The sequence below is a fragment of the Mus musculus genome, chromosome 1, assembly GCF_000001635.26.
Source record: "Mus musculus strain C57BL/6J chromosome 1, GRCm38.p6 C57BL/6J".
NCBI classification, from domain to species: domain Eukaryota; kingdom Metazoa; phylum Chordata; class Mammalia; order Rodentia; family Muridae; genus Mus; species Mus musculus.
In genome coordinates this window covers 71,081,747-71,109,215 of record NC_000067.6, presented here as the reverse complement: position 1 = coordinate 71,109,215, position 27,469 = coordinate 71,081,747, and the positions used below count along the sequence as shown (strand labels likewise).

Here is a 27,469-nt window from a genome sequence, read left to right as displayed (position 1 = left end):
CCTTTCGCAACGACTGCACCATTTTGCAAAGGAATTGCTATAGCAAGAGTCTCCCTAATAGAATGAGTTGGATCTTGCATAGAATCCTTATTTGTTCATAAAAGAAATGATCAGTATATATACCTGGCATAGTTTAATTCGATGATAATATAACCAGTTCTAAATGTGAGGGAAATATACTGAGTGCAGAGTTTGAGTTAACTTTGAATTGTCTGTGTCCATACCATCCATGGTGAAGGGGGCTCCATGGTTCTATACTCATGGCTTCCGACAGTTTCAGAGTCTGTGATTCCTTTTAACAACCGTATGTGTATGAAGTCAGTACGTCCTTGTCTTTTCTTTTTGTTGTCCACCTTCTCTTCTCCAGCTCCTTCTTCCTTCTGTTTTTCAGTCTTCCCTGCCCCTCTCCCTCTGAAGTGGGACCTCATATTTGTGAAGTTTGTACTTCTGCACTCAACTATAGAGCTGGCTCAGAGGCTGATATAAATGAATCTGAATTTTACAAAAGGTGAAAAGACATCCTAAAAAGGCAAAACGATGGGCCTAAGGAGATGCTCCTAGGAAATGACAGGGTTGGGCTTCTAACCCAGCTCTGCTGGCTCCAAGCTCTGTGTTCTTAATCATCATGCCACATTGGATTCCAGAGGGAGACAAGCTGGCAGAAAGCATATTACTTTAGTTTATTTTAATAGCATTTTTATGCAGGAAGCCTAGCTCAGTCAGTTACACACAGCTCAGTCAGTTGCACACAGCTTAATCAGATGCAAACAGCAGACACCATGATCCTAAATTTTGTTGTTAGTTCATTTCATTTCATTAATTAACATACTTGATTGCGCTCCTAATCAATTGCTTTCAAACGACATTTTTTAAAGCTCTGGACTTCTTTTCGCTTTCTTTCCTCCTTTTCTTTTCTTTTCTTTTTCTTTCTTTCTTTTCTTTTCTTTTTAAAAAAGCGTTTATCTGTGTAGCCCTGGCTGTCCTGAAGCTCTCTAAGAGACCAGAGATCTCAAACTCAGAGATCTGCCTGCCTCTGCCTCCCAGCACTGGGAATAAAGACATAAAAGTCTTTCCAAATAAAATTTATATTGAACAAAGAAAATGTACTCTCAAAATATCAAAGTGGTTGAACCTATTGCACGATTCCATAATGGAAAGGCAGAGAAGAATTAGTGTGAGGGCAGGGATTTGTAAAATAGGTGAAAAGTCTGGGGATTTAATTTCTCTTATTATATATGCTTATCTACATAGCTCTGAGAAAGCTTTACTATATGTAAAACGCTTCACAACACAGGCAAAGAAAAGTAAGAGTGCTGTGACAACTTTCAACAAACCTTTACGGGACATTGAACCGGAAGATCAGGAGAGAGATCCAGGCTGAGATGTCTCTGTGCAGAGAAGTACTGCAGGGAAGAACTGAAGGCCTGTGGGGGAAAGTACGGAGTGGCAGGGCACAGGAGAGGTAAATAGGTTAAAGCAAGCAGTTTGTATGCCTCAGAATCCTCCTAGGAACAGAGTGTTCATTTCGGGGAGCAGGAATCGTTTTGAGAGTCTCAGCAACTTTGGAGTACTACTTAGTTGGGGAATACATGCAGAGAGAAATGGAGCAACAAGTCTAAATTTCTGTATAAATAGTTGGTTCTTAGGAAGAAACTCAGAAAGCAAATAGAAAACCACTTAGCCCCTTTAAACAGAAGAACGCTGCGAACTAACACGTTAGTAAAACCTTGTTGATGGACTGGATTTCTGTACAGATTTTCCCCGTCGGAGAGGATAATTTCAGTATTCATTTGCTACCCCCATTATTGTTGTGGGTGGAATAGATTTTGTAAAGGGCTCTACCATTATCCCAAAATTAGTATTTTTGCAATTATTGGTCAACTCATCCTAAAAAGGATGTCTATGTTTTACACACACACACACACACACACACACACACACACACACACACACACCTGGAAGAATTAGCTCATTTATGGGTGAGGTGAGGAGCTGCTTTCCAGTAATCGTAATGCGCTAGTGCCTTGAGTGAAGCAGGGTGAGCTAGAAGGGAGGGGACAGGCTGTTGAAGACAGGACAATCTTGATGATTCTTTTAAGTCTACTATCACTGCCCTTAAACGGTCCCCCGAAAGTAATATGAGCCCTGGGAGAGGTATCAGGGCCATGAAAACAGGAAACCAAGAGAGAACCCATTGCACCTGGGTCACAATGGCTTCTACAGTATAGAAGAAATGGGCCAATTGCAATCATCTGGTCCCCAAAGTAGTTTATAAAATGTGAAATGTTCATTTACTCTGATCACAGTTAAGTAGTGCCATAATTAAAAAAGCATTTGATAAATGTGTTCCCTGTTCTATAGAAATTATGTGACTGGACTCAATGCTACTATTTCTTGGATGCTTATCAATACAGGCAATTCATACTTAGGCTCTTGTGAAAATATAAAAAAATCTATATGACTTATTATCTCCATTTTCCAGATAAAGTTAATGTTTAGAGAGCTGAAGATCTGATCGAATTCCATGGTCATAGCACCCAAGAGGCTGAGGGAGGAGGGTCAAGGGTTCTAATCAGCCTGGGCTACACAGCAAACACGATCTCAAAAATTAAAATTTGATTTAGGTCACATGTTTGTACGAGATTGTAATGGGACTGATTCATGAAATTATCTTTATATTTCATGAATCCTGGAGTGCCAGTGACTTAGACGTTGATTATCCGGAGGCTCAGCAACGAGTAAGTAACTTGACAGAGTTTGTAACCAAGAACTAACTCCATGTGTGCCTCTGAGTTTTAGAAAACTATGTGGTTAGTGTGCTTGTGTTAAGGTCTCATTAGAATGCTTTATGAGACCAAAAGGGAGAAGTTAGGGTGTGGCTCGGTGGTAGAGTACCTACCCAGCATGCACTTGGGGATAGAGGTGGGGTTGGGGGTTGGATTAGATTTTTGTTTTGTTCATCTACTTTTACTACTAGATTCTGGTGAAGTCATCGAAACTTGCTGGGCCTTTGTGATGTAGCAGAACTACTTAAGTTGAGACCAAAAAAAAGATTACTGGAAATAAAGATTAATTAAAACACCCGGGTCAAGATGCACCACACGTTAAATGCTTCTTTTCAGGAAGGATCTTGTTCGGCTGGACTGCTATTACAAAATTATAGTTTTGGTGACAAAAAAACCCATCAAGAATGTACCGCAGCCACCCAGGATCAGCATCGGCATGCCACGGTTGGTTCTCACCGTGGGGCTGCTCACTTTTTGCACTCTTACAAGACAGAACATGAGATAATTCTTCCTCGGCTGATGATTATGGTGGTTTCTGTGGTTCCTAGAGATAAGAGGAGAGAGACTACGAGCCCAAATCACCATGGGCAAACTAGTTAAAGCAAGCAAGGAATTAAGCAAGCATTTGTACTCCCTCCATGGGCTCCCTCCCCCTAAGGTAGGGCTTGAGAGGTCAGCTTACAGGGGAGGAAGACAAGGGTTTTATAGCTCAGGGGTAGGGGCTTTTCAAATGGGAGATTTGGGAAGAAAAGTAGGTGGAGTTTACAGGGGCAGAAAATAAGCCTACCACATCAGTCATAATGACCTCCTGAAACAAAGACATGATTGCAAGGTGATCATAAAGGAGACATAACAACAGGTAGTCAGTTATAACAACCTTGTGAAACAGAGGTAGGGTTCCAAGGTGGTTATAACTTTTTGAAACAAAAACATGATTCCTGATTCCTGGAACAGCCAGTACAGAACCATTTGTAAGTAAGGTTGCAGGTTGGGCATAGCCCAATCCTTGAGAAATGGAATATTAATCATAATCAGGAATGAACTTGGTTTGTTTTTACTGTAAGATGATGGCTTTCAAGCCTAAGATGGAGGCAGGCTGGTTCATCAGTTCCATCCTCAAAATCTCATATAAACCTAAGTGCTTTCATAAGTCCCTGCCTCCAAATGCTGTCTCATTAGGGGCTAGAGCTTCCATTCATGAACTTGGGGTGAAAGGAAATAAAACTTGAGACATGTGATTCATGTAATTTATGTCAAATAGCCCAAAGAGTTGTTTGTGAGCTTTGAAACCTGGGGCTGAGAACATAGCAGAATAGGCCAGGACATGCCCGGGTAGGCCCGTCGTCATATGTCCTGACTGTCCTAGTGCCTCCCTATCTCCCACCCTTCTGACAGTCTGTTGGTGTTTAAATGGACCAATCATGTGAAACCGAGCCAATTCCTCCCCCAGCCCCATCCCTTTTCTATAAAAACCCCTAGCTTCCAAGTGTCGGGGTCGAAACCACTGTCTCCTGAGTGAGATACGTTTTGAACCGGAGCTCTGCCATTATGACTCCACCATGTGGTCGACACCTCTGTCTCCTGCGGGAGATATGTGTTGGCCCGGAGCTCCGTCATTAAACTACCTCATGCTTTTACATCAAGATGGTCGTCTTTTCTTGATTCTTGGGTGCGCGCTGAACAAAAATTGAGTGGGGGTTTCCCCACTAGGTTCTTTCAGGGGCAGACACATTGGTTCAGTCCCACACTGAATTTAGCCTCAAGTTGTAGTATTCATAGGAGGCTTGAGTCAGATAATTAAGTGAAGCACTTGCGATATATAAGAGTCCAAGAACTCAAACTCTCAGCTCTATTTAGAGCTTTATATTACATGTCCACCCTGGTTCTATAAATGCTCATATAAATGTGCATGCTATGAACTGTGAGGTTAAAAGTACCTGAGAGACTCTACATTCAGGATCAGGAAAACCTTTCAAGCATTGATGTTTGAGCTGAGATCTGAAGGAGTACTGCCTAAGAGGAAAATTCCAGGTTCCAAAGTGAATCTTTGTGTAAAAGCCCAGAGGCAGCTGGACCTAGGCTTTTGATGAAGAAAAGCTCCACGGGAGAATAATGGCATGCTTTCCCAGGTTGGCATAGGCCTCATATCTCATCAAAGAAATAGCTTTAGAGTTTTATTTGTTTGTTTGTTTGTTTATTTATTTGAGATAGGGTTTGTCTTGACTGTCTCAGAACTCTGTTGACTAGGCTGGCTTTGAACTCAGAGATCCACCTGCTCTTCCCCCCCCCTCCCCCCATTTCCATGCCTCTAGTGCTGGGATTAAAGGACCTTCCAGGCCTTTCCACCTTTAGAGTTTAATCAGGGTAGTGCCAAGACTAATTTTGTGTTTGGTAATGTCTTGTATATCTTTAGTGAGGCCTAAGGATGGGAGGCAATCTAGGCAGATGTGTGGATTCCAGTAAGAAGGAACAACTTTAAGGTAAACAGAGGCAGCTGGGGCGGTTAAGCAGAGACAGAGAAATAAAAGGGGATATGCAAGAATGTGTTCATAGGTTGGAAGCTGTGGAGAGGGCGGGCTGTGCTTGCCCAGTGTTAATATTCAGATCCGCAGGAGGGTCTATGGATTTGGCTGGTAGAATACTTCTAGCATAAAGGAGGCTCTAAACTCAGTTCAGCACCATGTAAGCTGGGCGTGGTGGTGCATATCTGTAATCCCCTATCGCGCAGAGGTGGAGGATCGCAAACTGAGAAGTTCAAGGTCACCCTTAGCTTCACAGTTTAAGCTAGGTTGGCAAACAGACGCCGTTTCAAAAAAAAAAAAAAAAAAAAAATCCCCGGGGAGGGTAGACCCTCTAGCAAACAAAAACGTTTTATGCAGTTTATCATATTTTAAAAGCACACCAGAACTTCTAAGAGATGCCCTTGGTCGGATATTTACAGCTAGTTAAAAAGTGAAATTGAAACTTAGTATTTAGCGGATTCTTATATCCTACAGCAAGGAGAAAAAGAGAACTTTCTTATATAAAGGGTAGTACTTTTATTGTCATGGGAAAAGCTTGTCCAAGTTCAACAGTAGCTTGAATGCCACTCTTTGTAGATGGCTTCAGCGGCAAGCTCCTGAGGCTATGGGAGGGTTAGAATCCAACTTCTAGGTAAGCACAGTTTCAGTAAACTGAGAGGGGGTGGGAATGAAACCCATGGGGAGCCCCGCCTCTTTGAAGGCGTGGCCTGAGGCCCCGCCGCTCAGTTTCCCGCTCAGGAAGTTTGAGCGCGCTATACCCCGCCTCCTAGGGCCACAGGCCTAGGTGACTTCTCCCCACGCCTCCTCAACCCCGCGCCTTGGCACTTTGGTTTCCGCGGTCCGCCCTACACCTCCTGAGGGCGTGGCCTCTCAAGCCTCGCCTCTCCATTTCCGGAACTTGGACCGCATTACTAAAGCCCCGCCCTCAGGCCTTGAGGGCGTGGCCTAAAGCCGGGTCCTTCCATCTCTGAGTTTTACCGCGTTTCAGCCTCCGAGCCGGAGGCGTCCGACCAATTCAGAGACTCCGCACGCAGCAGGATCCGGCGGTGACCAGCGGGGTGCGGCGCTAGAGCAAACCTGACCTCCCCTCCTCTGTGGGAATGCCACGCCGGCCGCCGAGGGTCTGCTCTGGGAACCAGCCTGCTCCCGTGCCCGCCATGGAGCCGGCTACCGACGGGCTTTGGGCCCACAGCCGCGCGGCGCTTGCCCGCCTGGAGAAGCTGCTGCGCTGCTCCCGCTGGTAAGGACCGGCCTGGCGACCTAGTGTCGTCTGTCCCTCCGTGTCCCACTCCTGAGTTTTCTGAGTGGCTTCCCAGCCACCTGCAACGAAGATGACTCAAACGGCACTTTTCGAATTTTCGCGGGAGAACTGCCTTCGGGGCGTGGCTCAAAGCGCAGCTCGTTGGTCACTCCCCGAAGGTGACGCTCGGAGCTGAGCCGAGCTAGTGCTGCTGGGGTCCTGGAGTTCGGTCCTCTGGGAGCGTGGTCCCGTGGTTGCGTGCGGGGCACAACAGCCCCTGTGAGGCTGACCTTTTGGTCCTTTCTCTAGTAGCAGGCTCGGCGTGGGGAATGGGAGGCTAGGGACCTGGTGACCGGTAGTTTGGCGATGGCAGTTTGTTGAGCATCGCAATTTTAACTTAGTTAGATTATGGCCCTGTACCACTGATCCTCCAACATGCCCTCTCTTGGATTTTATTCAGTCTGAAATGCACTCCTAAGTGGTACTTTCTTACCTGAGGCTGTTTATCGAATACTACCAAGAAATATACTTCTTTCCCCTTTTTTCTCTTTGGCAGTAGCGAATGTTAAGCCTTCAGTCTTTACTACAAATACAGTGTTAACTGCAACTTTTTTTTTTTTTTTTAAAGTTAACTGGCAACAAACTTTGCACTTACGTTAAATTATTCTTTTTTTTTTTTTTTTTTTTTTTTTTTTACAAACTCTTAGTATTTGAAAGAATGGCATTGTATTTCTTAGGAGAGTGGCGATTCTGTTAACATGAACACGTTCTGAGTTCTGCTTGTGTTTTCCTAAAGCATACGGATCATCCTGGGTGTAGACATACATCGGAAACTCAACTTCTAGTTGCAGTAGCAGGCCAGTGATGACGCACATGTTGGATCTCAATCTGTGGGTCGCGACCACTGGGACACACATTTAGGTCTTAGGAACGGAGACCCAGCTTAGTAGCAAAATTACAGTTATGAAGTAGCAAAGAAAAGAATGGTATGGTTTAGGGTCACCACAACGTTTGGAACTATATTGAAGGGGTTGTAGCATCAGGGAAGGTTGAGACCCAACCACTGCTTTAAATAGTTGAACCACAGTTAAACTCAGATGGAAACACATATTCTTCCACTTAGAATGTGTCAGACCACATGAGTTCAGGTTCCAGCCACATCTTTGGTCTTCTCTGTACCTCAGTAATAATGGTTTGCTCATTCACATATTAATTTGCTAATATTGAGATTTGATAATAAACATGTAATGAATACATACCAAACAGTGTTCCGAGTATGGAGAGCCCATTCGTGAGCAAAGCTTCCTTCCCAATGTTTCTGTAACCCTGCCTCAGGGATCCCAAGAAAAAATTAAATACATGTAAGTTGTTTCCTGTGGTGACTATCCAAAATGGACACAAAAAGATGTGATGAGAAAATGATTTAGTCTGCTTGCTGAGCCATTTGGAAGAGACTAACTAGATAAAGTAATATGAATAATCTGTAGGTTGTCCTAAAATTAAACAACCAGTTTCCCTTTTTACCAACTGCCAGCTCTTTTAAACTAAGCGAGCTAGCTTACCGTAAGAGTCAAGGGCCTGAAGATAATAGTAATTAGGCTCAGGCTGTACTATGCCACATCCAGTTGTCCAGAGAATATGAGGTTCCTGTGGTCTTGTTTTTCTTTTTTTCAGTTTATTAAACTCTGCTAAATGAGTTTATTTTAACTACTAGAGGATATAAGCTCATATAGGACTTTGAATTAATTTTTCCCTGTGAAGTGTCAATAAATATTACTTAGGTTTTTCAGTCACAAATCATCTCTACTTTCTTTAAAAGGGTTAAAAGGCTGGGAGTGGGTGGTTCATGCCCTTACACTCAGCTTTCTGGAGGCTGTTACAATCAGTTGCCTTTGAGTTTTTAGCCGGCCTGGTCTACATTGAGTTCCTGGCTTGCAGGACTACATCGTGAGACCCAGTCTCGAAAACCAAACCAAACCAAAGCAAACAGAAAGTATAAAAATGTTCTTTGTTCAAAGGGCTGTGGGAAAGCAGGCTGTTTTGGCTTGATTTGGACCAGAGGCAACAACTTTTCAAACTTTTTTCCTTCTTTCTTTTATTTTTCTGTTGATACAACAGATTGCTCCATAGCCTGGGTTAGCCTGGAACATATTTTGTGCCCATCTTATCTTTAAATTAAGTGACCTTCTGCTGTAGTGTCCTTAGCACTAGGATTACAGATGTATGGCACCATGTCCAGCCTCAGACTCAGTTTTAAGGAAGCAAACTTAAGTTTAAAGACCCTTTGGTTATACTGGTTTACAGCTCACAGGAAATGGTTTAGGTCATATGGGAAATGCTTTTCTTCCTGGCTTTGCTGTCTCTCAAGCTCTTTCTGCCTCTCCCTTCCTGCTTGCTAGAGGAGAGCAACCCTGGACAGTCTGCTGCTGCTTTGCTCATCATCACCCAGAGTGGCATGTTATTTGAATGGTGTGCTCCTGTCCCCGAGCTTCAGAGCTCTCCCCACTAGGCTGCTGATTACCCCGATTACCCTCACATTCAGCTTGCAGCTGTCATCTCTCTGCTGTTCCCAGCTGTCACCTGTCTTGTGTAGCACATTGGATCTGTTTTGTAGCAGGCATGGCTTGCTCCTGCAGTGGATTGGCTATGTTACAGGGCATCCTTTCCTGACCTTATAACATGACTCTGGCTTCAAGGTGAAGCTGGTGAACGTGTTGAAGAGGCCAGATGTGACATTGACTGTAGGGCCAAGCCTCACAACCAAATAGAAGCTATTTAAGGACTGGGGGAAAGGAAGCTGGAAGACCTTACTATTTGAGAGGCTGGCAGAAAGCAGAGAACTAATGTGTTCCTAAAGGAAGCAGGAGATGCAGATAGGAGCTGCCCTGTTAGTGCAGCCAGGTGTCCTAGGATGCTGTTTTGTGAATTAAAATTAATTACGTACTTCTTGGCATATTTTTGGAGTGAGGAGGGTTGGGCTTTTTATGCTAATTTTATTTTGTGCTTTTTATATCACTTTAGAGACGATTAAAAAATAATCATAACTTTGAAGATAGTTGGTTTTTTCAAAATATTGTTATTTAAAAGATAAATTCATTTTATATATGTGTATATACATATATAAACTTAAAGCACATGTGCATTATGTTTATATTTGTATATATATATGTGTGTGTGTGTGTGTGTGTGTGTATGTATATGTATGTACACACACATGTAAATGCGTAATGTGTGTGTGCTCTAAGTTTGGGATCCTCCTGCCTCAGCCTTGAGAGTGCTGGGACCAAAGCATTATACATGGATTCTAGGCCCTAGGGAGGTTGCTTGGTGGTTAAAGTGTTTGCTGTGCAAACACTTGAACAAATAGCATGAAGATCTGAATTCAGATCCCCAGCGTCTATGTAAAAGTGAGGCTGCTTTGCTCTTCTGTAAGCCCAGTGTGGGGGGTTATAGGAGACAGGTAGATATCAGGGGCTTGCTGGTCAGCAGCCAGGCTGAAATGGTTATCTCAAGTAAAAGACTATCTCAGAAACATAGGTGTAATGATTGAGGGTCGTATTCTAATTAGTCTCTGGCCTCTGTATGTGCCCATATATGCATATACTACACATGTATCCAGCTTTTGTGCAAGTATACGTACAAATAAAAGATGGATGGGACGCCTGCCACTGCATTCCAGCCAGCTTCAGATCCTGGGTCAGGGTTACTACTCTTTGTTCACTTCCTTGTTTTCTAAGTGTTAATAAAATTGCCCTTTGTACCCATGTTATGGATGGATGTTCTTAAAATAAAGCACAGATCTCCTGACTCTAAGCATTTCGCTTTTGCCTCTATAGGAGTTTTGACTCTTCAGAGTGATCTTACAGGCCAGTGATCCTTAAGTAGGATGATTGCTCCCTCTGGTTTGCTGTGGCACTGGTTCATTAGAACAAGAAGTCACTGAGGCATAGAAGCGGCAGTGCATTTTCTCCCTGTAAGGCTTATGTGCTCAATTTTAAGGAGTACAAAGGATACACAGTTTAGGGTAAGTTATGAAGGCCCAGGAGATGTGGAGGAAACAACGTTGCTTAGGTCTGTATGGTGGAGCAAAGTTCTTAGGCTTTGCAGTTAGACCTTTGAGATGTGGGTACATTTTTATTAATTGGCCACAGTGGTGGTGTTGGTGATATTAGCAAATGACTAAGCTAGGAATGTTAGAATAAACAGGGAGTGGGTTAGATGGTCTAAGACGTAAAACCAATCAGATCTTGAGGGACAAGTAGCCTAAAAACCAAGTTTATTAGTTTATTTATTAGTTTGTATAATTATTATTCTAGTTTGTTTCCCTGTTGCTGTGATTAACACCATAACCAAAAGCAATTTGGGATGAAAGGATTTGTACTTTATACTTTTAGGAAAGGGTCACTGAGGGAGACCAGGGAAGGAATTCAGGACAGGAAGGTGGACGTAGGAACTGAAACAGAAACTGTGCAATACTGCCTGCTCTCTAACTAGATAGAGCTCAGCAGTCTTGCTTAGCCAGCCCAGGCCCAACTGCCTAGGGAGGGTGCTGCCCACAGTGGCCCGGGCTCTCCACATCAGTTGTCAGTCAACACAGCCAATCTGTTAAGGCAGTTTTTCAGTTGAAGTTCCCTTGACCCAAGTGACTCTAGGTTGTTTGTAATTGACAGTTAAAACATAAGAATAAAAGAGTTAGTGCAGTTAGCTTCCCGAGGAGGGCTATTCATATGACTTTCCTGAAATCTGTGTCCTTAGCTATTAAATGATGAATATAACTGAATTGGCTTTTAAAGTTGTCTCCAATATTCAGACTTCATAATTATTAGCATTGTTTACAGCTTTTAATAAAAATTAACATCTATGTAAAAGCGGGGCACAGATTCTTAGTGTCCATATCCTCCAGTCTAGAATTTCTTTATTCATGGAATTTATTTATGTGCCACTTTACTTATTTGCTTGATGTCTACCTCCTTCAATTATGGTATAGTTCTCATAAAGACAGGCTCACATTTTTAGCCACAGTGCCAAATATAATGTTTCCAAGTATTAAAATAATGAATGAAAAAAATTAGGTCAAGTATGTCCCAGCTTCAAAGTGGTGATGCTAAGATGACCTACTTAAAGTCACCAAGAGCACAAAGAGAATCCTGTATTGGTTTCCAGTGTTAATTACCAATACTGAACGGTGGTTAAGGCCTCAAGGCAGATGTACATGTAGGTCAGTCTGACTTCTGAGAGTCAGAGTTAAAACTACCATACATGCAGTCCTATTATGGGTGAAGGCCCAGCTGGTGTTGTTAGATAGGGCTTGTGACTTTTACAGAAATTTGTCAAACGCAGGGGACATCTTTTATTTTATTTAATTTTAAGACAGGGTCTCATTCTGTTGCTCAGGTTGATTTCAAACTCCCAGATTGTCTCTCCTTAGCCTCCCTGGTGCTGGGTTTGCCCCTGTGTGCTACTGAGCACAGCTGGATGCCTTTCTTCTGTTCTTTATACCACAAGTGAAGGTATTACTGCTAAGCAGGTCTGGGCTCAGAGGAGACATTAGAGAATGACAATGATATCTGAGGGTTACTTGCATGTGACTGGTCTGTTTCTAGGAATGAGAAGAGAAGAAAGGAACACTTAAGTGTGAGCCTTGAAATCCAGAATGGCAGGTGAAAGGGATGAAGCTTAATAAGACGGCAGAGCAGCTATTAAGCTTAGCTATTTTACTTTGGAGAAAAGGGAATAGAAGACAGATTCAACACTGGTCACATCTACATGATAGTCTTTGGGGCTTCTATGGCAGATTCTCCCAGGATAGGATCTACTGTAATTAGTCATTACTAGAATTCTGTTGTGCATTTACTTTTGGAAGAATTGTCTCATTTGACATTTGCTGACACTAAGCAATTAAATAGAAATTTCAAGTTTTCCCTTGTGATTTACCTGGATCTGACATATAAAATAGTCACAGAGAGACTCCAGCCAGGGAAGCAGATCAGTGCCTTGCTCAGCCACTATCAGAGCAGCTTTCTTCTGCAGCAGATGGAAACAAATACAGAGACCCACACAGCCAGATCACCCAGTTCTATATAGGATGTCTCCATCAAATCTCTCCCCTTAGGGCCCAGAGAACCCTATGGTGGAGTGTAAGAGCCAGAGGAGATGGAGGACACCAAGAAAGAAACAAGGCCTTTTAAACTAACACAAGCAAAGCTCATGAACTCAGATAGAGCAGCATTCACAGGGCCTGTACTGGTCTGTACCAGGTTCATGGCTTCCAGTTTAGTGTCTTTTTATTATGGGATTCCTGGGTGCAAATAAGTGGTCTCTTCATCTGTAAGTTTTCTTTGTGCCTTTTCTTGGGCTCTGTTTTGTCCCATCCTGATACATTAGTTTTGCTTTAGTGTACTTTCTTATCATCCTTAAAAGCCTGCTTGTCTCTAGTGAGAGACAGAAGGGGGTGGAGCTGGATGACTAGGGAGGTGGGAGGAGTAGAGGGAGGGAAGCCATAATCACACACTATGTGAGAAATAAAATCTCTTTTGAATAAAAGGGAAAAAATAGTCACAAAGAATAGAATGCTTACTTAGTTGGGCCTTGGTGGTTCATGTCTGTGATCACCGAATGGGGTAGAAACAGGAGCATCATGAGTTGAGATTAACCTGAACATCAGACACACAGACACAGACACACACACACACACACACACACACACAAAACCTAAACCAAATGAATAAGGTATTACTCATTTATCTTTTCTCTCATTCTCTTAAAGGGAAATGTAACAAGTTGCTTAATTAGCTTGGGAAGTTTGTACAATTTCATGTTAAACACACTGATCTGTAACTTAAAAATACCTTGAGGATACCTTACAATTTAAGAGCACTGGAGTCCTTGTTCCAGCTAATATTAACTAGCAGTTAGTACCTCTTGGGAGTTTAGGAGAGCCATTCAGTTAAATACTTCTGCTTCATTAGTATAATCTCAGTTGAATTCAGTTTTCCTTTGTAAAGAAAATGTTATCAGTAGGTGTGCAGGCTAGTTTTGTTTCAACATGACAAACTAGAATTATCTGAAAGGTGAGAGAACCTCATTTGAAAATGCCTTTATGATCTGGCTGTGGAGAGATGGCTCAGAGGTTAAGAACAGTGACTGCTTGCTCTTCCTGAAGTCCTGAGTTGAATTCCCAGCAACCACATAGTGACTCACCACTATCTATAATGGGATCAGATGTCCTCTTCTGTCACATACACACCTTAAAAAAAATATCTGTCTGTACGGCATTTATTTTCTTAGTGATTAATGGGGAGGGCCAAGCTCATTGTGGGTGGTGCCATCCTTGAGCTGGTGGTACTGTAAGAAAGCAGGCTGAGCAAGCCATGGAGAGCAAGCTAGTAAGCAGCACTCTTCCATGTCCTCTGCATCAGCTCCTGCCTCCAGGATCCTGTCCGGTTTTCATGTTCTAACGCCTTTGGTGATGAACAGCAATGTGTAAGTGTAAGCAGAATAAACCCTTTCCTCCCAACTTGTGTTTTGGTCATGGTGTTTTTTGTCGTGGCAATAGAAACTCTAAGACAGTAGGATTGTTTTAGAATTGCTTGTTTTCATTGTTTAGTTTGTTTCAAAGTTATAATGCACTGGTCTTTGTAAATCCACTACACAGAGAAGTATAGTTAAGAGAGTTGTAAAGCTGAATTTTTTTAAAGGTGTGGAGTTATTAATTTTAAATATCTTATCAAGGAAGTACTTTTTCTGCATTTCTTCTAGTATATTTAAATAGCATAGAAAATAAAATAAGGGTAGAGTATAAATGCTAATATAAATGAAAATTTGCACGACCTTTTATTTGCTTCATCCACTAAGGGTTATCTCGATCCATGCTAGGTGGATAAAAGGGGTCAGGGAGCTCAAAACAATTTTCAAGTCTCATGTGGAAGAAAAGGAGAATCTGGCAGGTAAAATAAAAAGTATTTGTTTTTAGCATTAAAGTCCAGAGCCCCAATTAGATGTCATCACTGCTCTTTGGAATATTAGAATATCTTATATCTTCCTTAAGTCAATTTGCTTATGTTGGGGTCCAGGAATTGCCTCACAAACCACATGAACACCAATCTTAGACAGACAGGGATAGTTTATTTAGCATACATCCCAAGACTGAATGACCAGGGCCATGGTCCAGATTCTAAGCCTGGGATCTACAAACATCTGTGCCAAGTTATCCACCAGTCAGGAGTTAGGGATAGGGGATTCTTTAAGAAAATATCTTTTGTTGTACACTTATCCTGCTCCCATTGGTTGGGGTAATCAACTGTGGCAGGGGACTTGCCTTGTCTAGTGTTCTTGTCTTAACTTATCTATTAGGGTGGAACTTGTCTTAACTTACTAACCAGGATGTCAGTTACCCATGTTCTTGTCTCTTTTTGCCAAGTAGGAGGTGAGTTCCCAGGGAGGTCTTACCAAACTTTAATTGACCACTACTCAAAATGGAAGTTTTATTCCAGATATTTCTTCTTTTGGTGGTGCAGGTGCCTCTCTTAGGTTGGGATCCATCCTAGGCGCAGTTTATACCATGAAAGCTTATACACAGGTGTAGGAAGTGCTGCTGGGTGGTTTGTTTGGGTCTGAGCTTATTGTGTGTAACTAACTATACAAAGCAGTTCAGAACAAAGCAGACTATGTAATCAACTTGGGCATGAGAAAGTTTTCTAATAATAGCAGAAATAACTTATGAGAAAGTTTTCTTACTTCATTAGTAACAGAACAACATGACAGGCTAGCTAGGGAATAGTTACCTAGGCATTACCATTTTATGTTGGCCTTAACGTTCCATTTAGGTCTTAATATTTTATCTAGGCCTTAATAGTTTATATAATACCCCACTTGAGTCTAAGATCCTTAGGAAGGAATTAGCTAGCTTAGTGTCCTTCATGTGCCTGGTAATTGCATCAGGTCCTGGGATGGAACTAAAATCTGCTTATCTGTTTACTAGTGCCATTGTTATTATGTTCCCTTTGTAGTGTTTGGGTAGTGTCAAGTGTGTTAGGCCTTCGTATTTATTGTGTAGAAGAAAGTGTGGTCTAGGCTTGGAGAACAGGCCAGGCAAAGCTGTGGGGCTGGAGCTGGATAGAGGCTAAGTAGGATTTGTCACAGACACTGGCCCAACAATAGCAGAGCTCTGCTGAGGAGCAACAAGAAGGGTCACACTGTGTGACTTTACTGTTACCAGATTCTGAAGGACATTGCAGTCTAACAGTGTTTACTTTAACACCCCTGAAGGAGTGAATGTCAGGTAAATCTGAGTCTTGTCTGGTAACTCATGTTCATCAGCTTCTTGTGCATCTTTTAAGAGATTCTCTGTATATGCCTTCATAGTAGCTATGACGTGCTTAGCCGTGACCTTCCTGGTAAAGAGTTAAGTTGCTTGTGGTCTTCTGCAGTAACAACCACAGCTGGAATGAGTATTTTTACCATGATTTTCAATGCTTGTGTACGAACATAGTTGGCAAAGGTGAAAGCTGTGGTGAATATATATATTCCTCATCTCCCACCACTCCTGAGGTCTGTAGCTTGGGTTCAGTTCACTTTTTTACCTCTAGGTTTCTCAATAGCATATCCCCATTTCTAGGGTTTATTATTATTATTTATTTATTTATTTTAGTTTAGATGCTATTTCCTTACTTCTTACTCTTAAGGCTGAATTTTCTTATTTTCTATTAACCTTGTACTGTAGAAGGTTATCAGGAGACTCAAAGTACAAAGTAATTTTCCATTATTAAGTCTACATTCCACTAGTTTGTCTCATCTCTTATAACCTTTGAAAAGTCCTATGTGCTGATTTCTTTTTAAACAATATATGTGACATTTTAATTGTATTTCTTTTTTATTTTTTGAAATGTTCAAATAGCTTCATCCAGGGGCCTTTATGGCAGCAAAACTGGTTTACTTTGTAAACATTTTTTCTTTAATTTTGAGGATTTCATACATGTATACAATGAAATATGATCATAGTTATCCCCTGCAGTTCCTCCTATAGTCTCCCAATCCACCTTGCTCCTAACATTGCCTTTGAATTGTTTTTCTTTGAACATACTAAGTTCCATTAGTGTTGCCCTATGTGAATGGGTGGGGGGCCATCCACTGGAGCACTGGAAGCCTACCAGTGGCCATCCCCCAAATCATTCTCTCCCTAGAGAACTCCTGTAGCTCCTCCTCTGTAAGGCTCGAGGCCTGGAGTTCACCTAGTTCCTCTGTGCGTTGGCTGTCTTGATCTTGGTGTGGGTCTAGTGTGTGGTTTCCTAATCTCTGGAAGCGTTTACAAGCTTACCTAGAGGATGTTTGTTGCTTTCACAGTTCATTATTTACAAGTAACCCAACAGAAATTGCTGCAGCGGAAATAATTTGGTTAAAGTTGGGTTCATTTAAGATTTTGGTTAGTATCTCTTAGATGGAAGGTAAAGTTCTTTCAGTCTTGGTATTCTAACTAGAGGCTGGCCATTCCCTGAAGTCTGTCTATGACACAGATGAACTCTACCCCTACAATGTCTGCCTTGTACCTGCCCTTGAAGTTGGCTGTATTCTCTTTCCACCTAGAGATGTGATGGCTAGCATCACACTCTCCTCACTGTTCCTTTTCTCGGAACCCACACAGAACTCACTGACATTCCCCACATCTTTTCTCGTTTGTTAACAACCTCAAGAAATCCAGTCTAGACCACTAATTAGAAAAGGTCTACTCATCACTTTCCCATAGATGCTATGCCACTGCTAATTACATGATAGCATGTCATTGCTAGGGTGAAGGGGAGGAACTATAAAAAAGATTCAGAATTATCTTAGGATAACTTATGTAAGATACCTGAGGAAGGAAATAAGAGGTTTACAAACAGATTTTGGACATTGAATTCCGAGAAAGCCAGTAGGCTGTGGGCTGACTGCATGGTGGAGACGTGCTGATATGGAGGGTCGGGGGTGAAGCAGCCAAGGCAGTGCTGAAATAACCAGGTAGATGTTCTAGAAGAAAGTCCAGCTCCCTAGAAGGACAGGCCTCAGGAGAAGATGAGATCAGTGTGAACTCACAGAGAGGTCAGAGAAGAGCAAGAACCAAAGTACCCAGGGGACGTTCAACGATGGGACTTTGTAGAGCTCATTTAGCTGAGTTGGGGGAGACCGTAGAATAGGTGGCAGGTCAAAATATTTTTGGTTGGTTGGTTGTCTGTTTTTTGGGCTGAAGGAGAGGCTACCTGTGCATGCTTATCTGTGAGTGACAGGAAGGAGATTCAAATGATGACTGCCACAGACTTAAAACTGGGAAGATATGGAAGCTTGATAGCAGAGCATCTTAGGATGAAGAGTAGCTGAGGGAGGGCTTTAAGACAGAGGAAGGGGTGAGGCTGAGGACCAGGTAGCCAGAGGGTCACAGGTTCACACCATTGGAGATGATTAGCACAGGTAGCTTGAATAACCATGTAGCCACTGCTTAGCATTTATTTCATCATTGTAGAGATACAGAGGTGAAGAAATACTGCTTTTTAAAGTTATTTCTCTCCCTTATTTTGGTTAGTCTCATTTTTTTTTTGGTGGCCTGGAATTCATTATGTGGTGCAAGCTATCCTTAAACTTAGGATCCTTCTGCTTCTGCTTTCTCAGAGTAGGAAAATTAGGTGTGCCCCAGGGAATGCGAAGCATTATGAACTTGCATTCATGAGTATCTTAGGAGCACAGCAGTAAAGATGGCTCTGAGTCATTAAGCTTGGAAGTCTGGGCTGAATAGTGAGTCCTAGGAACTACAAGGATGGTCAGTTTCACTCTAGTTGGAGTTAGGTTTGGCCAGGATGTTGCAACAGGAGATACACAGGAGCAAGTAGAATTTAGTTCTTAGTTATGAAAGAGGAGGTTAGGTTTGACCTATTCATGTAATAAAAATTATAGGGGCTGCACAAATATTGTTTTATAATCATCATATTGCCAGAGTCGCCAAACTTACATTTTATCAATTTATCCCATGTAGTATGGTAAAAAATGGTTTTGTGAGGTTTTGAAAGTAATGGATTTTGTAATGTCAGTGAGCAGCATTTTTAATAGCTTGAGAATAACGGGCTGTGTACTGTCTTCTTAGCCTCTTCCTGAAAGCTCAATTTTACTTTAATGTTCATATCTATTAAAATGTGCACTGTGAAACTTTTGATCTTTCCAGAAATGTGGAGAACTGTGTTTTACTGATATGTGGTTGTGTGCAGAGGTAATTGGATAATAATGGTGTAAACACCTACAGGTCCTAGGGTTGTTATAATAAGCCAAGTGCAGGAAGTGTTCGTTCATCCTTTGAAGGCTTCACTTGTGTGCTGTGCTCTTGATGCAATTCCCCATCTGAGCATCAGGGCTTAATGCATGTATATTAGTAAGAGCCCATGCTTCCCCAGGACTTGCAGAGCGAGCAGGCGTTCTGATGGACAGCTTTTGCTTCTGCTTATTGAATCTCCTTTAGTCTGCAGACTGCCAGCTTGATTTGTGTCTGCAGTTGCTTAAGGAACAAGACCTTCAATTATCTGTATATTCAAAGAATGTTATATTTGCTCAAAACTTCTGTAAAAGGTAGATGGCTCCTTATAGCAAGAAACAATGATGTGTTCTTGGTCTTCATTTTAAATGGGAACCCATGGATTATCATGATCAAGCTATCCTGATGCCCTAGTGTTTTGAAAAAGTTCTGGTTTGTACTCCTTGTCCCAACATCCTATATACTTAGGCACTCCTCTTCACTCTCTGAGTGAAATGAGAAATTCTCTCTCATTTGGATGGCAGGCCACATTTTCAGATTTGAGTTTCATTTCCAGTCAGTCAGGGAAAGTATCCCTTATCCGTTGGAAGAAGACGTTTGGAGGTGCTTGGGCACTTGGCCCTTTCCCTAACCTCTCAACAAAGAAGTCATAAACGGTGCTAGAGCATGTGCTGAGGGTTTCTATTTGAACTTAGCAAGTGTGTCCATGGCGTATATAACCAGCAGAATCAAAGCCTTGGGAATAAAGTATCCTTAATATTTTCTGGTTTGATAAAGAGAGAAACAGGTAGTGTTGGGTCTTGGGTTTGTAAAATATTGGGCATGAAATACCTAACAGTGACTTATGCTTATCTCGTCCTTTCTTCAATCAGTGCTAATATTCTGAAGGAGCCCGTGTGCTTAGGAGGATGTGAGCACATCTTCTGTAGGTGAGTTGTTAGAGCTTGATGCACACTGTGATGCAGTTGTGATGTCTGCACGTTATCTTGGGTTGACCTTTATTCCTGTTTCCATCTACAAATAAAGAAAGCTCAGAGGGTAACATACGCAGCGCTGCTAAGTTCTTGAAAGGAAATAATGCTTTTTTCCACATGTGTCTTCTTAAATCTGGTTTGAATGACTGAGCTAATAATCTTTCAAAATTTATTGAAGTCTAATTCTTAAATTTCCAACCACGAGTGACTTACAACAGTAGACACTTATTGTTGTAGATCAGAAGGCCAGAAAGTCAAGTTCTGATGCATGCTGACAGAGTTTGCTCCTTCTGAGGGAGGGTCTGTTCCCACCTAGTGTCTTGTGGCCCATTAGTGAGGTTTTCCATGCTGTTCACAATGTATGATCTGAAGAGTTAATAGGCATTTGATAGCCACCCTTTTGGTCACCCGTTTGGTCACCTTTTTGACAGAATACCTGACAAACTATTTGAGCTGAGTTTCACAGGCTTCAGCTACAGTGGTTAGCTTTGGTTAATTAGATGCTTGAACACTAATTTTGCTTCTTGGGGTAATAAGCCAAGGGCAGAAAGTGTTCATCCTTCAAACACCTTGTGACAGAGGACACTGGTGGCAGGAACCTGTGGAGGTAGATGTTCTGTCCTGGCAGGCAGGAAACAGAGACCTGGGATTTGGCACTAGGTGGAACCTTCAAAGGCCTGTTTGTAGTGATTTCTCTAGCTGGGCCCTACCTCCTAAAGTTCCACCTCCCCAAATAGCACTACTTAGTTGAGGGCCAAATGTAACAGTGAGCCTGTCAGGCACACTTGTAATATTGTATGTTCCTGTCACAGGCTCTAAAGCACTCATTTGGGATTCACACCATATATAATAGGGAGAAAGTTTTAATTTGGCTCACAGATTTAGAAGTTTCTGGTCTTTGTTCCTTTATACAGAGGCTATATTTGTGCACATCTCTATCTCCTTATGCTTTTTGGAGCCATAGATTTGTTTGTTGGGAAAAATTAAGCAGATTGTCGTGCTAAATAATGTCTCTATGTAGTCAATTGATAAGATTTTACATATATGTCCATACCATATTATCAGAGCGCACCGTTTTACCAGTCTATGTAAAACAACCTATGCTTTCCTTCTGTTGCTACTCTTCAGTGTTTGGAGTTCAGATTCTGCTGACTTTTCTTTGAATTTTTTTAAGTGGTTGTATAAGTGACTGTGTTGGCTCAGGATGCCCAGTGTGTTACACCCCAGCCTGGATCCTAGACCTCAAGATAAACCGACAATTGGACAGCATGATCCAGCTTTCTAGTAAGCTCCAAAATTTGCTCCATGACAATAAAGGTGAGTGATATTCCTTTATGTTTTGTTAAAGAGTGGACAAATTAATAATAAGGAGCACATGAAGAAAGAATGGAGAGAGAATTCTGAATGATGTAGTTCACATTTCGAGGTTAATAGTTTTCTAAAAGTCATTGTGAGAAATGAGATAATTAAGTGTAAACTTTATAGATGAGATCCTAAGGTCCAGAGGAGTTAGGAGCTCTCGCCTTCAGTCTTATGTGTAGTTAATGTAAGAAGCAAGGGAAATGGAGTGCATCTCTTGATGTCAGTCCAGGGAGGCTCAGGGTGGCACTGGCTGCTTGCTATAGGTGGGGGAATTTCTATAGACTATAGATGCTGGAGTGATTTTATTTATAACAGTGCTTAAGTCACTTTGCTACACTGTTAGAAGATAGAATACAATACTCTTGTGAGGATCACTTTCTAGACTGAATTAATTAGGTGTACATTTTGAAAGAGCAAAAATCTAACACTCATTTTCTTTTCTATCTAAATGAGGGGTTAATGTTTTTCAAATTGTTCTTAGACTCTGCATATTAACTATATATCTTTGCATTGTGCTTTCTGCTGAGAACTAATTGGCTGTGAAAAGAAAGTAAAGTGTTTTGAATTTTCATAATTGGATGTTGGAGTTGTCTTTTCATTGACCAAATCATATTATTTTAGCATGTGTTTATAGGAGACCCTGTCTGGCAGGATGCCATGAGAGATTGGTAGTGGCAATATAAATTTGTCAGCTTTGTGTTTTTAAGTCTTTTGTTCTTTGTATTCTGATGTAATATTGTAACTGTCAGCTACTAGTAAGGGTGATTGAACAAAATTAAAAAACGGCAAATCTAAGTATTACTGACACTGGTTGTATTTTTAAGAATGTAAGTCATAGTTAACCTGTGTTTACATTGAGTTATCTGATCTTTGTGCTAGTCTCCATTTTTAATGATAAAATATGTTATACTAGCAATGTGACTTATGGAATGCAGGTGTGTATATATTTTATAAAGGACTTGCTTTAAAAAGTATTTAAAAAGTCTCAAAGAGTGCACTGATTTTATAGCTGACGACTTGGCATTGCATAAGCACCTGGGAGACACTTCTCCAGCTCCCAGCATTTCTTGGTTTCCTGCAGCTCTTTATTTGGGGTTGAGGCATGTGAGCTTTTCCCCCTTTTGTGCTAACATGGCTATTGATGTTATTTGTTAGGGGTCTTGTTTGGGCAGCTATGATAGATATTTACATATCTATCATATATATGTATAGATGTATATGATAGATATGTATGTATATATAGATACACACACGTACATATATGTATATAACATATATATGTATAACAACTCTGTTTGCGTCTGTTGAGTAACAATAAAGAAAAAGTGGCCATGAATTTGAAAGTAAGCAGGGTGGGAGTGTAGGTAGGAGGGGTTGGAGGGAGGAAAGAGAAAGGGGTAAATGATAAAATTATAACTTAAAGGAATAAAAAGGTATAATACAATAAAAAGATTATGAAAAGAATGTATTGAGGGGCTAGAGATGGCTCAGTGGGTTAAGAGCTCTTACTACTCTGGTAGAGGCCCTGCGTGCTGCTTCCTAGTGCTCAGGTCAGGCACCTCCATGTCCAGAAGGTCCAACTCCTGTAGTCATGTGCACATAAACATAGTGATAAAATTAAATGCTAAAAAAAGAAAAGGGCCCTTCCGCTCGACTCGAGACTCGAGCCCCGGGCTACCTTGCCAGCAGAGTCTTGCCCAACACCCGCAAGGGTCCACACGGGACTCCCCACGGGACCCTAAGACCTCTGGTGAGTGGATCACAGTGCCTGCCCCAATCCAATCGCGCGGAACTTGAGACTGCGGTACATAGGGAAGCAGGCTACCCGGGCCTGATCTGGGGCACAAGTCCCTTCCGCTCGACTCGAGACTCGAGCCCCGGGCTACCTTGCCAGCAGAGTCTTGCCCAACACCCGCAAGGGTCCACACGGGACTCCCCACGGGACCCTAAGACCTCTGGTGAGTGGACCACAGTGCCTGCCCCAATCCAATCGCGCGGAACTTGAGACTGTGGTACATAGGGAAGCAGGCTACCCGGGCCTGATCTGGGGCACAAGTCCCTTCCGCTCGACTCGAGACTCGAGCCCCGGGCTACCTTGCCAGCAGAGTCTTGCCCAACACCCGCAAGGGTCCACACGGGACTCCCCACGGGACCCTAAGACCTCTGGTGAGTGGATCACAGTGCCTGCCCCAATCCAATCGCGCGGAACTTGAGACTGTGGTACATAGGGAAGCAGGCTACCCGGGCCTGATCTGGGGCACAAGTCCCTTCCGCTCGACTCGAGACTCGAGCCCCGGGCTACCTTGACAGCAGAGTCTTGCCCAACACCCGCAAGGGCCCACACGGGACTCCCCACGGGACCCTAAGACCTCTGGTGAGTGGAACACAGCGCCTACCCCAATCCAATCGCGTGGAACTTGAGACTGCGGTACATAGGGAAGCAGGCTACCCGGGCTTGATCTGGGGCACAAACCCCTTCCACTCCACTCGAGCCCCGGCTACCTTGCCAGCTGAGTCGCCTGACACCCACTAGGGCCCACACAGGATTCCACACGTGATCCTAAGACCTCTAGTGAGTGGAACACAACTTCTGCCAGGAGTCTGGTTCGAACACCAGATATCTGGGTACCTGCCTTGCAAGAAGAGAGCTTGCCTGCAGAGAATACTCTGCCCACTGAAACTAAGGAGAGTGCTACCCTCCAGGTCTGCTCATAGAGGCTAACAGAGTCACCTGAAGAACAAGCTCTTAACAGTGACAACTAAAACAGCTAGCTTCAGAGATTACCAGATGGCGAAAGGCAAACGTAAGAATCCTACTAACAGAAATCAAGACCACTCACCATCATCAGAACGCAGCACTCCCACCCCACCTAGTCCTGGGCACCCCAACACAACCGAAAATCTAGACCCAGATTTAAAAACATTTCTCATGATGATGATAGAGGACATCAAGAAGGACTTTCATAAGTCACTTAAAGATTTACAGGAGAGCACTGCTAAAGAGTTACAGGCTCTTAAAGAAAAGCAGGAAAACACAGCCAAACAGGTGATGGAAATGAACAAAACCATACTAGAACTAAAAGGGGAAGTAGACACAATAAAGAAAACCCAAAGCGAGGCAACGCTGGAGATAGAAACCCTAGGAAAGAGATCTGGAACCATAGATGCGAGCATCAGCAACAGAATACAAGAAATGGAAGAGAGAATCTCAGGTGCAGAAGATTCCATAGAGAACATCGACACAACAGTCAAAGAAAATACAAAATGCAAAAGGATCCTAACTCAAAACATCCAGGTAATCCAGGACACAATGAGAAGACCAAACCTACGGATAATAGGAATTGATGAGAATGAAGATTTTCAACTTAAAGGGCCAGCTAATATCTTCAACAAAATAATAGAAGAAAACTTCCCAAACATAAAAAAAGAGATGCCCATGATCATACAAGAAGCATACAGAACTCCAAATAGACTGGACCAGAAAAGAAATTCCTCCCGACACATAATAATCAGAACAACAAATGCACTAAATAAAGATAGAATATTAAAAGCAGTAAGGGAGAAAGGTCAAGTAACATATAAAGGAAGGACTATCAGAATTACACCAGACTTTTCACCAGAGACTATGAAAGCCAGAAGAGCCTGGACAGATGTTATACAGACACTAAGAGAACACAAATGCCAGCCCAGGCTACTATACCCGGCCAAACTCTCAATTACCATAGATGGAGAAACCAAAGTATTCCACGACAAAACCAAGTTCACACAATATCTTTCCACGAATCCAGCCCTTCAAAGGATAATAACAGAAAAGAAGCAATACAAGGACGGAAATCACGCCCTAGAACAACCAAGAAAGTAATCATTCAACAAACCAAAAAGAAGACAGCCACAAGAACAGAATGCCAACTCTAACAACAAAAATAAAAGGGAGCAACAATTACTTTTCCTTAATATCTCTTAATATCAATGGACTCAATTCCCCAATAAAAAGACATAGACTAACAGACTGGCTACACAAACAGGACCCAACATTCTGCTGCTTACAGGAAACCCATCTCAGGGAAAAAGACAGACACTACCTCAGAGTGAAAGGCTGGAAAACAATTTTCCAAGCAAATGGACTGAAGAAACAAGCTGGAGTAGCCATTTTAATATCGGATAAAATCGACTTCCAACCCAAAGTTATCAAAAAAGACAAGGAGGGACACTTCATACTCATCAAAGGTAAAATCCTCCAAGAGGAACTCTCAATTCTGAATATCTACGCACCAAATGCAAGGGCAGCCCCATTCATTAGAGACACTTTAGTAAAGCTCAAAGCATACATTGCACCTCACACAATAATAGTGGGAGACTTCAACACACCACTTTCTTCAAAGGACAGATCGTGGAAACAGAAACTAAACAGGGACACAGTGAAACTAACAGAAGTTATGAAACAAATGGACCTGACAGATATCTACAGAACATTTTATCCTAAAACAAAAGGATATACCTTCTTCTCAGCACCTCACGGGACCTTCTCCAAAATTGACCATATAATTGGTCACAAAACAGGCCTCAATAGATACAAAAATATTGAAATTGTCCCATGTATCCTATCAGACCACCATGGCCTAAGACTGATCTTCAATAACAACATAAATAATGGAAAGCCAACACTCACGTGGAAACTGAATAACACTCTTCTCAATGATACCTTGGTCAAGGAAGGAATAAAGAAAGAAATTAAAGACTTTTTAGAGTTTAATGAAAATGAAGCCACAACGTACCCAAACCTATGGGACACAATGAAAGCATTTCTAAGAGGGAAACTCATAGCGCTGAGTGCCTCCAAGAAGAAACGGGAGACAGCACATACTAGCAGCTTGACAACACATCTAAAAGCCCTAGAAAAAAAGGAAGCAAATTCACCCAAGAGGAGTAGACGGCAGGAAATAATCAAACTCAGGGGTGAAATCAACCAAGTGGAAACAAGAAGAACTATTCAAAGAATTAACCAAACGAGGAGTTGGTTCTTTGAGAAAATCAACAAGATAGATAAACCCTTAGCTAGACTCACTAAAGGGCACAGGGACAAAATCCTAATTAACAAAATCAGAAATGAAAAGGGAGACATAACAACAGATCCTGAAGAAATCCAAAACACCATCAGATCCTTCTACAAAAGGCTATACTCAACAAAACTGGAAAACCTGGACGAAATGGACAAATTTCTGGACAGATACCAGGTACCAAAGTTGAATCAGGATCAAGTTGACCATCTAAACAGTCCCATATCACCTAAAGAAATAGAAGCAGTTATTAATAGTCTCCCAACCAAAAAAAGCCCAGGACCAGATGGGTTTAGTGCAGAGTTCTATCAGACCTTCAAAGAAGATCTAATTCCAATTCTGCACAAACTATTTCACAAAATAGAAGTAGAAGGTACTCTACCCAACTCATTTTATGAAGCCACTATTACTCTGATACCTAAACCACAGAAAGATCCAACAAAGATAGAGAACTTCAGACCAATTTCTCTTATGAATATCGATGCAAAAATCCTCAATAAAATTCTCGCTAACCGAATCCAAGAACACATTAAAGCAATCATCCATCCTGACCAAGTAGGTTTTATTCCAGGGATGCAGGGATGGTTTAATATACGAAAATCCATCAATGTAATCCATTATATAAACAAACTCAAAGACAAAAACCACATGATCATCTCGTTAGATGCAGAAAAAGCATTTGACAAGATCCAACACCCATTCATGATAAAAGTTTTGGAAAGATCAGGAATTCAAGGCCCATACCTAAACATGATAAAAGCAATCTACAGCAAACCAGTAGCCAACATCAAAGTAAATGGAGAGAAGCTGGAAGCAATCCCACTAAAATCAGGGACTAGACAAGGCTGCCCACTTTCTCCCTACCTTTTCAACATAGTACTTGAAGTATTAGCCAGAGCAATTCGACAACAAAAGGAGATCAAGGGGATACAAATTGGAAAAGAGGAAGTCAAAATATCACTTTTTGCAGATGATATGATAGTATATATAAGTGACCCTAAAAATTCTACCAGAGAACTCCTAAACCTGATAAACAGCTTCGGTGAAGTAGCTGGATATAAAATAAACTCAAACAAGTCAATGGCCTTTCTCTATACAAAGAATAAACAGGCTGAGAAAGAAATTAGGGAAACAACACCCTTCTCAATAGTCACAAATAATATAAAATATCTTGGCGTGACTCTAACTAAGGAGGTGAAAGATCTGTATGATAAAAACTTCAAATCTCTGAAGAAAGAAATTAAAGAAGATCTCAGAAGA

General features: G+C 41.9%; 1 protein-coding gene across 4 annotated transcripts in view; it reads left to right on the top strand.

Moving 5' to 3' along the window:
- Nucleotides 1-6,074: 6,074 nt before the first annotated feature.
- The window catches only part of Bard1 (BRCA1 associated RING domain 1), a 75,607-nt gene continuing 54,212 nt past the window's right edge, over nt 6,075-27,469 (top strand). For 2 of the 4 annotated variants that reach the window (XM_006495631.4, XM_006495632.4), the window contains exons 1-3: nt 6,075-6,548; nt 19,689-19,745; nt 20,965-21,107. In XM_006495631.4, coding sequence (XP_006495694.1) covers nt 6,409-6,548; nt 19,689-19,745; nt 20,965-21,107 — 340 coding nt within the window. In that variant the 5' untranslated portion in view covers nt 6,075-6,408. The remainder of the gene's footprint in view (nt 6,549-19,688; nt 19,746-20,964; nt 21,108-27,469) is intronic. The other 2 variants (XR_003947336.1, NM_007525.3) reach the window with 2 other exon arrangements.